This window comes from Leopardus geoffroyi, chromosome A1 (assembly GCF_018350155.1).
Source record: "Leopardus geoffroyi isolate Oge1 chromosome A1, O.geoffroyi_Oge1_pat1.0, whole genome shotgun sequence".
NCBI classification, from domain to species: domain Eukaryota; kingdom Metazoa; phylum Chordata; class Mammalia; order Carnivora; family Felidae; genus Leopardus; species Leopardus geoffroyi.
This window is the reverse complement of record NC_059326.1, coordinates 213,670,181-213,683,614: the sequence shown is the minus strand read 5'-3', so window position 1 is coordinate 213,683,614 and position 13,434 is coordinate 213,670,181. Positions and strand designations below refer to the sequence as shown.

General features: G+C 40.0%; 1 protein-coding gene across 7 annotated transcripts in view; it reads left to right on the top strand.

The window, feature by feature from the left end:
- Positions 1-13,434, top strand: part of PDZD2 (PDZ domain containing 2) — a 368,370-nt gene that overhangs the window by 323,704 nt on the left and 31,232 nt on the right. For all 7 annotated transcript variants that reach the window (XM_045440968.1, XM_045440958.1, XM_045440936.1 and 4 more), the window contains 7 exons: positions 604-749; positions 3,793-3,912; positions 4,949-5,063; positions 7,565-7,638; positions 7,802-8,027; positions 8,929-9,046; positions 10,668-10,800. In XM_045440968.1, coding sequence (XP_045296924.1) covers positions 604-749; positions 3,793-3,912; positions 4,949-5,063; positions 7,565-7,638; positions 7,802-8,027; positions 8,929-9,046; positions 10,668-10,800 — 932 coding nt within the window. The remainder of the gene's footprint in view (positions 1-603; positions 750-3,792; positions 3,913-4,948; positions 5,064-7,564; positions 7,639-7,801; positions 8,028-8,928; positions 9,047-10,667; positions 10,801-13,434) is intronic.

The window sequence follows — 13,434 nt, the reverse complement described above, 5'->3', positions numbered from 1 at the left end:
TTACCCTGGGTGAAGGGTGGTTAGTGGTGCAAAAATGGCTTTTGGGTTCTGATCGTATTCTATTCCTTGGTCTGGGTGTTGGTTTTTAGAACATTTACCTTGTGAAATTTCTTGGAACCATACACTTATATGATTTGTGCATATTTCTGTAAATTGTTACTCTTTAATAAAAAGGTTATTTAAAAAGTCATTAAGTGAAAAAAACCACCTGCCGCAAGAATGGAACTATGCCAACCACAGAATAATGTTCCTCCATCACTAGAAAACCACCTATACTGATGGCATTTTCACTATCATTTATTGCCATATCAACCCTGGCTACATCTTACTTGGATGAAACATACATTTTCCCATATCCCGTCTGGTCCCTTCAAAAACTGGCACATTCTTCACAATATGGCATTAATGGCCTCAACATACACCCAGCTTAGGCAGAGCTTATTGGTAGAAAGCAATGAGCTCAGTGCTTTAAAAGTATGAGACACCAGGCCTTATGAAAACCATGAAGTGTGGACATAAATGCAACAAGTTTATGCATATGATGCTCTGATAAGATTCTTTAAATCTTGTATCAACCCATGTTTTCCCCCCTGTTTTTTCAAGGGGGTGTACACCGTCTAGAGTCTGTTGAAGAATATAACGAATTGATGGTACGAAATGGGGACCTGCGGGCCAGAATGTTGGAGGTCTCCCGAGATGGCAGAAAGCACTCTCTTCCCCAGCTGCTGGACTCTACTGGAACATCACAGGTAGGACAATACCATAGAACCTTTTGCTTTTTCATACAAAGTTGCCCAGTTAGGGATGTGAGAGCATGTTTCCACCTCTGGGTCTCTAGGCTTTCAAATATTTACTCTTTCAGAGACCAACAGGAATAGCTGTGTTATGAAGAACTTCCCATCTGTGTGGGCAGGGGTATTTGGGACTAAAGATGTAGCACGGAGAGCGAGGTCTATCCATGGAGGTTAGAAGGAAGTCAGCCTAGTATTCGGAACAGTAGAGAAAAATAATCCCTTGTTGGATCTCGACATCTTGCTCCCCTTCCTACTGTGTGTTTTGGAACTGAGAGCTGCTTTCAACTGCCAGGAGACAGTGGCGCCTCACGGTCTGTGGTCAACCACCATCGCTTGTTTAGTGGGCGCGTCAGGTGTCAGCATAACCACCGGCTGGGTAGGTGGGTGGGTGTTGGGTCGTATGAGAGAGAGAGGGAGTGCATGTACGTGCCTATACTGTGTCTGGGATTTTACCTGTTATACAGTAATGACTCAAACAGGCAAGGTCAGTGGGGCTGCAGATAGGGGTGAAGTAGGTGGTGATGTTAATATTCCAGGGCCTGCCTCATAAGAGTTCAGAACTCCATAATTCTTCACAGAGGCTCTTCCTCAATTACATCATCCTCAACACAGTCAAAAGGGGAGACAGCTCCTAACCAAGTTGAAGGCAGGCTCAGTCTCTGGGAAACTTGTGGAGTGTTCTTTGAGTCCTGGCATCATCAGCCAGAGAGCTCAAGAGAAGCCATTGGCATCTTGCCTACAACAAAGCAGACATGGAGGTGGAGGGTAGCAGCAATGACATCCATAAGCTCATGTAGATTCACAGATGGTAGAGTCGTAAAGGACGTGTAACTGGTCATCTGGGTTGGGTCATTACTTTTGGTGTATCATCACCATTTTATTGACAGGCCAATGAATCTCAAAGAGATTGATTATTTTGCTCAAAGTGATATGCCAGAATCACTATAAAGAAAGTTTTACCTATCCAGTAAAATAGTAAGTGCCCACGTTCCATAGGCAATTGCTGATCAGGTTATTTTGTGTGGAATCTACCCAAAGACAACTTGAGTTGGGACACGGAGAAAAAGCAGAGCAAAAACTTGCATGGGTCCTGGTTAAAACTCCTCCAAACCCTTGACTAGAGACGAGCCTATGGCCTGCTCAGAATGATCCAACTGGGCCGGCAGAGTCAGGGGGTGGATCAGAAAGTTGTAGGAGAGCCACATTGTGGGCTCTTTTAGTTTAGTGTGGAAAGTGAGAGAGGGTTTCCTGCCATCAGAGCCAAGGATGTCTAGCATTGAGGTGGTGATTTCTTAACGGACCTGCTGAGAAACCTGACCATATTTATTATTTAAAGCCCAGAAATACTTATTTGTAACCAGGCTTCCAGAAAGCACAGGCTAGTGAAGATTTTAAAGGAAAGACTTTTTCCCCTTTTCAAACTGTCCTTTTTCTTGTCTTCTTTTCTGCCCTTTTCTTATTCTCCCAGGATTCACCCTTCTTTTCCCTGTTCTCTCTCCCTCCCCTACAAAGCATTGTCTAGAGTAGAGCTACTCAATACAGCTTCCTGCAGTGATAGAAGTGTTTTATGTCTCTACTATCCACTGTGGGAGCCACGTGTGTCTACGGAGCACATGAAAAGTAGCAAGTGACACTAAGGCGTGTATTTTTTATTTTAATCTCCATTTAAATATAGACCGTGACAGGTGACTTAGTGGCTGCCATATTGGACAGCAGAGGTCTAAAAAATGCAATGGGACCCCTGAAACACATCAGGAGAGCAATGAAGCACGCAGACCTCTGGTTCCCATGGGCTCCCAGAAGGGGGATGGAAGGAGGTGCTGCTGGAGATTGGTGGTGAGAGAGTATTCCCTTCTAAGTCCACACATGAACCTCCATATTTGAGGGTTGAAAACCCATAGGCTATGTCTGCCTATCTCCATGATGGTTTCAGTAAAAGGGTAGTAACCTTGCCAAGCCAACATTTTTTAAATGAATCAGAGTCTGGGAAGCCAACATAGCTGGCAGATATTTTGTAAAACTGCAAAAATATAATTGTTCTAAGCTGCCAGGAATACAAAAATATCATTAGCAGACATCTCATTTCTACCTTTGAATGTAGAATATACTAATTAAGGATAGCAACTATTTTCTGATGTCTCTTTTCTCATATTAAGAACAAAGTGATTTTTTTTTCCTTTTTTGCTTATGCTGGAATATCTGTCTCATTTAAGAAATTTATTATTCTAAGAAGAATAGCAAGGAGCTAAATTGTAGAAGATTTTAGCCCTACATTTTCTTTATCTCTCGTTCATGTTATAAATAGTGTACCTTGTTTCCACACATGTGCATGTGGGTGATGGACAGGAGACGGATTGAGATTCAAGCTCTTACGTGCCATAAAGGGGAAGGTGTGGCTTCTGGGAAAGAATTTTATTTTCCAAACATGAGGGATTAGAACCGAAGCTGCTGCATTTCTCACCAGGGTGTTTTGTACAGAATAATAGTTGTCAGGGTTTACGGTTTGGGTGTTATAAGAAACAAGGGCTTGCTAAGTTTTTGGTTGAGTGAATTAAGCTTAAAATGGCAAGATACTTTCTAACCATGATTGTGAACTTGGCATAGGGGTAAGGGATGGCTTCCATGGAGAACCCGGCCACAGGATGGCCCTCCTACATCTCTGAGGCCTTTTGGCTTCTGGTTCCTCACTCCATTCCAGAAAGCAAGAAGAGTCGGATCTGTGGGGTACAGTCAAAGAGCAGCACTGAGTGCCAGCAGCCGCCATGCAGCTCTTCATGTGCAGTGGAAGGCACGGCAACCTACTGCAGCCAGGGCTGTTCTTCCAGTGTTGTTGATAATAAACTTCCTTTAAGCTGCTGGACCAGAGATGGAGCAGGGAGAAATGTCTGTGTCACCCAAAAGACAACTGAGGTTTTCAAAACCTGAATATATTTTTATGCCAGAGGCCACAGGAGGATAAATGAGACTGTCCCTGACCTTGCCATGTGCTGACTTTTAGGAATACCAGATTGTAAAGAAGTCCACCCGCTCCCTAAGCACCACTCAGGTGGAATCTCCTTGGAGACTCATTCGGCCATCAGTCATCTCCATCATTGGCCTATACAAAGAAAAAGGCAAGGTGAGCTCCCTTCTGCACAGTTTTGTCCTCCAAGTGAATGTTAGTATATATTTCTTTTTTTTTTTTTTAACGTTTGTTTATTTTGAGAGAGAGAGAAAGAGAGTTTGTGTGCAAGGGAGGGGCAAAGAGAGAGAATTCCAGGCAGGCTCCGTGCTGTCAGCACAGAGCCCAACACAGAGCTCAATTTCATGAACTGTGAGATCATGACCTGAGGCAAAATCAAGAGTCGGACATTTAACAGACTGAGCCACCCAGTCGCCCCTGTTAGCGTGTATTTCTTAAATAGTGAATTTTGTTGTTGTTTTTACATGAAATAAAAATTAAAAGGTATAAAGAGGAATAGATTAAGTGGCCTTTATGTAGATTTGAGTGCATTCCTTTGCTCCTTTCCTGTGGGATTTGAGATGATCATGCCCTTTTGTCCTTATGACTTAGGGAGTCACCGGCACCTGGGAGCTAGGGTATAGTTGAGGGTGGAGTGAATGTTCCAACATTTACTAGTATTGAAAGAAAGGCCACCCCTGTAGCTTCAGGGGGCATATTCCTACTTACCCTTTTGAATGAATTTCATAGCATTGCCATTATCATAAAGATAATAATACAAATACCTTGATATTATACAAATATCAAAACATCCATCTTGATACAACATGGAAGTACTGAAACAAAAGAATAAAATAAGTATGGCCCCTAAATTGTGTGAAATGACTCTCCTGAGCTATTAATCAATCCATGTGAAATTGCCATTTTTGGAGATCAAAGATTGTCAAATACTGGCAATTTCATGTTTCGGTGTAAAACTTTCTCCCTTTAACATAATGCAAACCTAGTGCACTGCAAATAGATCTGAGGAAGGAAATAGAGAAGGGAACACAAATTCATAGCTGGTTATCTTAACTCTGAGCCTAGCTGGGAAGGAGACTTCAGTTAAATACTACAATGGGAAAATGCCCTCAGTGAAATACTGAGACAAAAACAGATGCCCTCAGTCAAATACTGCAATGACAACCTGGACCCCCTTCTGCTTGGGGTGTAGGGCCTTGGCTTTAGCATTGCTGGAGGTCGAGACTGCATTCGAGGACAGATGGGGATTTTTGTCAAGACTATTTTCCCAAATGGATCGGCTGCAGAGGATGGAAGACTTAAAGAAGGTAGGAGAAAGCCTCTCCGTGGTTCTCAGTGGTGGTGAGTTCTGATTCCATCAGAATCTGCCTCCTTGCAAGATGTGAAGCCAGTGGCACAGCAGCCAAAGCCATGGGCTTGGGGGTCGAGAGGACATGAGCTGAATCCAACATTTACTGCATCATGGCCTTGGACAATTGATGTAACCTGAGCTTCACTTGTCTCAGTTTGTAAACTTGGAATATTAATACCGATCTTAAAGAGTTGTTGTGAAGATTAAATGAGATGATATGCAGAACATGACAATATTTTTATTTGGTCTTTAAGTGTCTATCTTGTCCCCTTGGATCTTGATCATATTCCTTGCCTTGAAAATTCCTGAGAGCTTGCAGGCCATTCTTGCCTCAGGGCTGGAGTACGTGCACATCTTTTGTATTCTCCATGCTACCTGACATTGTGCCATGCATAAACATGCTAGCAGAGTGCTTTTCTTTCTCCCAACTATTGACATGTGAATGATATATAAGACTGTGTAAGTTTAAGGTGTACAACATGATGATTTGATGTGCATATATATTGGAAAATTATTAGCACACTGAGTTAGCTAACACCCTCATCATGCCACTGAATGACCGTGGTGGTGGGGGGTGAGAACACTGAAGACTTACCCTCTTAGAAATTTTCAACTCAACAGCACAGTATTGCTAACTATAGTCACCGTGCTGTGTGATAGATCCCCAGAACCTATTCACGAGTCCTGATTTTTCTTCCTCCCTTATTAGCACACTTCCTTCGTGAAATGATGAAATGACACTATTTGTAGTTACCTTTAAAAATGCTATGACTGGTCGGTTCAGTTGACCCAAATTATAGGTACTATTCTGTTCTGCCAGCTTATTTTTTTTAACTGATAAGAGTCCATTGGAGTCTCCTTTTTCAAGCAGAGCTACCCTAGGAGCCTGTATGCTAATGATAAGACGTGACCAGGCTTATTTTGATGGCGGAATATTTATTTCTCTTTTTTAGAGGAAGGATTAACTCCCAGGTGGTATTTGTGTCTAGTTTCAGAACAATGTAGAATTCTAACAGGGCGTTTTTTATAATGGATGTGCCGTATGTTCATTTGATTGAAATTCATCCTGCAGTACTGGTAGAATGGAGACAAATGGAGGAAAAATCAATAGTTAGTAAAGGTTAATAGCACTTGATTCTCCTAAATACTGTTTTTTCATATGTGTTCATTTACAATAAAGGTAAGTCATTGGAATGGATTTTCAATGTGTTGAATGATCTTTTAAAAATCTTGTATAAGGATTTTTAAGAGCATGAGCAATCATTTTAATGATCGTATCCTTTTCCCATATGGAAGCAAACCAAGAACCTTACCTAGTTAGGTGGTTATTTTTAAACAGATTATTTCACTTATTTTACAACTTCTGTAATTGCATTAAAGAAAAGCACATAACAAGTGCATGGAGGTACTGCCACCTTTTCAACCTCATCTACAGGATTCCTTTAATGGAAGGCACAGTGTGCCCCTGGGATTAGCTGCCCAGGAGAGGTTCTGCTGCTGTTGCTCTTTGTTACAGGTAAAGGGAGGCCTTCGTTTGTCCTGCACCGCTGTGTGAAGTTCATCTGTTCTTCTCTCAGTGGCCCCTTCGTAGTGTTTTTGATGAACTGTTATTCCAAAAAAACAGACCATGTTATGAGAGTATAAACCAAAACAAATTGAGAAGTCAACTGGATGTCCAATTTCTCTTATAGTCCCAGCAGACACTATCAACAGCTGGAAAAATGACCTGACCATACGTCCTTGGGGTTGAAGATGAGTCCAGGATAGTTTGAGAGAGAGAGAGAGAGGGAGAGAGAGAGAGAATGAGAATGAATGAGAGAACAATTTGGCATTAGCCCACAATAATCTCTCTTAGTCTTAATGACTGAGAACCTGGAACAGCATCAGTAAGACCAGGCATCTAGACTATTTCTGGAGGGAGGACTGCCATTTTTAGATAATATCTCAAAAGTTTTTTGTCTCTGTTATTAAAACCATTTTCCACACACCATGATGATTCTGCAGGCTTGAAAACCTTGTCTTTCTGCAAATACAGAAGTGGCTTTCTCACATGTTATATATATGTTCATGCTATATTGCCAGTAGGTTTAGGTTTTTTAAACAAACACTATGAGGAAAGACTTGGGACTCATTATTGCATTTTGATCTCTAAACTTAGGACACCTGTTATCGAACTTGGCAATGGCTAAAGAATTAGAACTTAATGCTTCCCCTGGTTGTTTTTCGTTAAAGATGGAGATACAGAATTACTGCAAAAGAATATGTATTGTTATTAATTGTCCCATTTTTTGAAATTCCTGAGAGCTATGCTAATGAAAGTAGGCTGGAACAATAAAAATCCTTTTATAGAATTGTAAATCAGGTACCATATGGTATCCTCTTCTAGTACTGACCATGCAGTTAGATTCTAGTACATCAAAGTTTGATGTTAATGTAATTCTCCTATTTTGGCACTAGGTGATGAAATCCTAGATGTAAATGGGATACCAATAAAGGGCTTGACGTTCCAAGAAGCCATCCATACCTTTAAGGTAACCACATTCTTATTTATCTTCTTGATTTCTCTTCCCTTATTTCCTTCTGGTTTGGGTTCTTTTTTTTTTTTTTTTTTTCTTTTTTTTTTTTTCATCCTTTAATCTAGGAGTAGTCTGAATGTTTTAGCATTTAGAATGTTTTACTCTCTTGTTTTCTCAGCAAATCCGGAGTGGATTATTCGTCTTAACAGTACGCACAAAGTTACTGAGCCCAAGCCTCACACCCTGCTCCACACCCACACACATGAGCAGATCCAGCTCCCCCAACTTCAACACCAGTGGGGGCAGCTCAGCAGCAGGCTCCGACGAAGGCGGTTCTTCATCCCTGGGTCGGAAGGCCCCCGGGCCCAAGGACAGAATTGTCATGGAAGTCACACTCAACAAAGGTGATACCAGCTACTCCCCACTTCCTTACATTCTCTCACATAATAATTTGTCATCTGTTCCTAGGTTTCGTTTTTTTAATTTTTTTTAGGAACTGTTCCTTTGGAACAGTTTACTGCCAACAACGTATGGTATTCTGTAAATGGACAGCGGGATCACACGTAGAGATTTTAGTCATTTTGCTAAAGTGAAAAAGAGTTACCAGTAGTACAAAGTCTTTTAAGCTCTCCCCAGATGAATCACTGTGTGTCAGAAACTCATATTTAAAAAAAAAAAAAAAAAAAAATCACTGACTGACTTAATTCTAGGGCTAATAAAAAATTTTGAAGAACAAAAGATTATAGTTGAGAATACAGCTAATAACTATAAGTTGTGGGTCTTCACCAGATCTTACAGTCTTTCATCTGTTTCCTTTTCCTCTACACCTACTACAGAAATATGAGCAATGAAGTAACCAAGAGATTAGTTGCTAAAAAAGATAAGTGAAAGAAATGTATCTAGAATAAAAAATATTAGGACATCTGGGTGGCTCAGTTGGAGGATCATGGGACTCTTGATCTCAGGGTTGTAAGTTCGAGCCCCATGTTGGGTGTAGAGATTACTTAAAAAATAAAATCTTAAAAAAAATATATTACTTTGACTCTGCCTGTTTCCAAAAACAGAATTGAGGAGGTTCTTTAGACTAAGCAGAGAGCAGACAGCTGAATAATTCAGTCCATAGTTAGCCCCTGGTTCTGCCGTGGACTCATTTCATTTACAGAGTATGATAATGTTAACAGCAAAAAGCAGGATTTACATTCTCAGTCTAGTCAAAAATAAATGATTGCTGGTCTGAATATACAGTGATGTAGCTTCATATCACTTATACTTTTTTTTAACTTTGTTTTCTTTGATGCCTCTCAGAGCCCAGAGTTGGATTAGGTATTGGTGCCTGCTGCCTGGCTCTAGAAAACAGCCCTCCAGGTATCTACATTCACAGCCTTGCCCCAGGATCAGTGGCCAAGATGGAGAGCAATCTGAGGTTTGTTGTAAACCTGATAATATAGGCTTCTGGCATGTTCGTGAATTTAGGAATGAATATACGTGTAAGATATCTGCCCTATTACATTCTTTTGTGAGATTCTAAACTTTTGTATTATTTGCAGTGATAGTATAGCCAAGATTACAATTAATTTCCAAAGATGAAAAGCTAATGTAGAAGTAGAGAACTATAGATCTTGGCTTCCCTATTTTGATCTGTTTGGACTCAGAAGCTCAGTTTCAGAAACTTGACAAAATACAACTCTACATAGATACCTATGATCATCTAAATATTTTCTTTCACTTTTATATTCATTTATGTAAAATTCATATGTGATGCCAGGAACTGCTCATAACAGTTCAGAATCACTGGATACAAAAGAGTCCGAAATCATGCCCTTAAACCAGGGGCCTCTATTATTATTAACTATAATCTCTTGACCTTTCCTGTTGTTTCATTCCTTTCTGAGTGATGTTGTCTAGATGCTTATTGTCTGAAATCACCACATGTCTGATTTCTCAGTCCAGCTAGGTAAGTTGTAGCATGGATATTCTGTTATACAAGAGATGTCTAGGTGTTCTATTATATAGTAACGGCAGTGGATCTGTGCCCACCCAAACGCCACTAGAATATACACGTAGTGCACAAAGCACTCTGTGTAAACAGTATCACTTTTCCCCCCTATAAGCTTCTAAGTCCTTGAGCAGTTGAGGAATTGTCAAAATGACATGCCTTGAGGTTGCCATTTTGGGGCCCTGTTAATAGATTATGTTATGTTTTTAGTTAATCATCAGAGTGAATTTTCATACAAAAAAAATTTAGCAAATCATCCAAAGTACATTAAAGAAAATATACTTTTAGAACCCAAGGAAAAAAAATCCTTTAATGACATCCCAAGATGATGTTTCTTTCTTGAATGGTTCCATATGTCGAGCCTGCCAAATGAACATTCTTCAAACACCATATAAAGAGTCTTTTGTTCTCTCCTACTGAGTTCTCTGCCTATAATTTCAAGTCAAAATGGGCATCTTGTCCCCAATTTCTCATTTGTTCAAATTTAAAACGTTTTTACAAATTCTTGGGTAACCTTTGAGCTTCAAGATATTTCCCCCTCAAATTACATTACAATAATCATTTCAAGATGGTAGGGAAAAAAAGAAAATGGTGGTGGTCAAGGAGCTATCTTGTGATGATCAAAAGGTAGACAGACCTGAGTTCAACAGTGTGTGACATCAAGGTGGCCTCTCTAAAGTCTGTGGCCTTGTCTAAACAATAGGAATAATAATACCTGTTCAAAGGATTGTTATGGAAATTGCTTTTTATAGTGCCTGGTTTACACTCTGTGCTCAAGAAATGGTAACCCTTGTTATTGTCTTATCAATTTTATTTAACTTTACTACTTCTGAAAATGCAGCTAGATACGCATAAGGACTTTGCTGATTTAATATCTAATGTGTTTATATGAATGTGTTGCTTTTTCACACATATGCAAAGATGAAAAGATGTCATTTGCTTCTTTAAAGTATTCAGAAAAGATTTCATATTATAAACCTCTCCCAGAGGGAAATCTTGTAAAAACTTAACTGTTACCACAGCGTGTTGGTTATGTTGTCCTCCCTAGCCGCGGAGATCAAATCCTAGAAGTGAACTCAGTCAATGTCCGCCATGCTGCTTTAAGCAAAGTCCATACCATCCTGAGCAAATGCCCCCCAGGACCTGTTCGACTTGTCATTGGCCGGCACCCTAATCCAAAGGTGAAGTACTTCTTACTGTTCTAAATATGAAAAGATGGCTTGGTTATTTGTCCTGTAGCAGTGATGACACATATTCCTATGATGACACACACTCTGGTAAGACAGTTCACCCAGCCAGGCTTGGGAATCAGCCTGTGGTCACACAGTGACCAAGTAACTGATACACATGGGAACAAATCATTGATGTGGACTTCTTCATCTTCACACTCTTAGAAATTTCATTAGAAAATTTTGACAGTGTTATTGGTGAATATAAAATATGGTAGGAAGATAAGAGTGCTGGGTTCTGAGTAACTTCCAGCTGTTTGTTTGATCTCTAGTGAGATACTTAACCTTTTTGGGTTTCTGCATCAAGAAAATGTGAGAGCATTGGATTAAATGATCTGTCCAAGCCATCCTTGACCCGAGGAGAATACTTCTGTCATTAAGGCTTAAGAGTCCACTAATATTTTTTCTGCATTGATATCACATTGTTGAATTTGCAGATAATCATAGCCCCTGTATCGTAGGCCTTTGTGTTATTTGGTTGTATCTCTTTTATACTTGAGCAGTTGCTTTTAATTTTTTTAGGTTAACCAGAGCACACCTCAGCAATTTCAACTCTACTGGCTTTGAGCACCGTTTTTTGTTGTTTCAAGTACTTGATGTAAAAATCCTTTTAAATTAACTTGTCTATAATATCAGGTTATATTTTACAAAATTTAGCCTTTCCCTTTCAGTAACTCAAAATGCTCCTTAAGAACATTAGCTCTTTTTGGGGGCATCTGGGTGGCTCAGTCGGTTAAGCATCTGACTTTGGCTCAGGTCATGATCTCACAGTTCATGGGTTCAAGCCCTGTGTCAGGCTTCATGCTGACAGCTCAGAACCTGGAGCCTGCTTTGGATTCTGTTTCTCCTGTTCTATGCCACTCCCCCTCTCTCACTCTGTCTCTCTCTCTCTCTCAAAAATCAATAAACATTAAAAAAAGAATATTAGTTCTTTTTGTGCCTATCATATGACCACCTCCTCTGTATCATTTGTACTATTATTTGATTATATCCTAAATGGTCCCAGACTGCTGTGCTTGATGGACTTGTATGCCATCTTGAGAGTAAGACGTGTGTGTGGAGAACTTTGGGTCATCCCATTTCTGAGATTTCTTTAGTGTATTAATTTTATAGCATCATTTTTAGTGTTTTCAGTGGTGTGGCTTTGTTATACTGATTCTCCATAGTGCTTGGACAAGGATTGCCGTTAGACTGATTCAAAGTCAACTCTACTACTATTTTTTTTCCCAGATTGTGTTCTCCTGTCTATATATGTCTTAAATAAAAACTTCTTGAATAAATATCATTAAAATAAAATCAAGTCCTGCTTCTACCATTTTCCATTTTTTCCTTCTTGTCACTTCCTGTTTTTCTCCTTTATGTTTTATAGTCCTGACATTTTCCCTTGTAATCTGTTCTCCTTTGTCTCTCTGCTGACCCCATGGCTCTCTTTGGGTCATTTTTTTTTTAAGTTTATTTATTTTGAGAGAGAGTGTGTGCAAGCAGGGGAGGGACAGATTGCTGTCAGCAAGGAGCCTGATTCAGGGCTTGATCCCAACAACCACAAGATCATGACCTGAGCTGAAATCAAGAGGCAGACACGTAACCAACTGAGCCATCCAGGCACCCCATGTCATTTTTAACACCACTTTGCCTCAAACTCACAGCTAGAGTGGTCTTGACTCCTTCCTCTAGGGTCCTCTCTGGGATTCCATCACCTGCTTCCCACTTAGGAAGCAGTCCAATAAGCTAGAGCTGACCTCGCACATCCCTCAACAACATTATAAAAAATTAAGTTCTCAGTGGTTTCCAGGCATTCGTTTCAAGGCATGTCTGACTTCAAAATCCATTCCAAAATAGCACAGGTCACGATTTGTTGGGAGGTCTGCTTCGTCTCAGCCCAAAAGCATCTACCTAATTTGCCAGTACAATCAAACATCAGAATGGCATTTAAGCGCAAAGCATAATAATTCTGATGGACTGGTGGTCTGCGATCCTGTTGAATACAGGTTGATTCATGTTTCTGGCCACAGTAAATGGTCATCATGATGGTGTGGGAGATACATCCAGCAAAACCAGATTTCAGTATTTGTTTTACTAGATTTCACATTTCTTGCTAGGTAAACATGGTGTTCATAATTGTAACATCATACTATATTTTTCTTTTGGTCAAGATTCCATTTTATGTTTAATGTATTTTTATACCGCTCACCCCAGCATCTCATGCCAGTAGTACATTTTGATACTGAATGTATGTACTTCCTTAGTTTTCATGTTGTTCCAATAGAAATACCACAAGGATTTTCTTTTCTTCTGTTTCTCATAATGACTGGCGCAGTGACTGCCCAACTGGGATATTCAAACCCTCCAGGTCTAGACAAGCTAAGATTTGGACTTACTCAGGTTAAAGCTTCTAGCTTATGTTAAGTAGAAGAAAGTCATAGAGGTCCATTTTTAACTGGTCCTGGGGCTCTCAGCATGACTAGAATTATCCAGGAAATCTTTCACTTGTTTCAAAACCTGACCATTTTTCTCCCACTCAGAAAAATAGTTGCAAATATTGAAAGTCTAATGTTAATTAGAAAATGGCAACCTTGCAATTCTTGC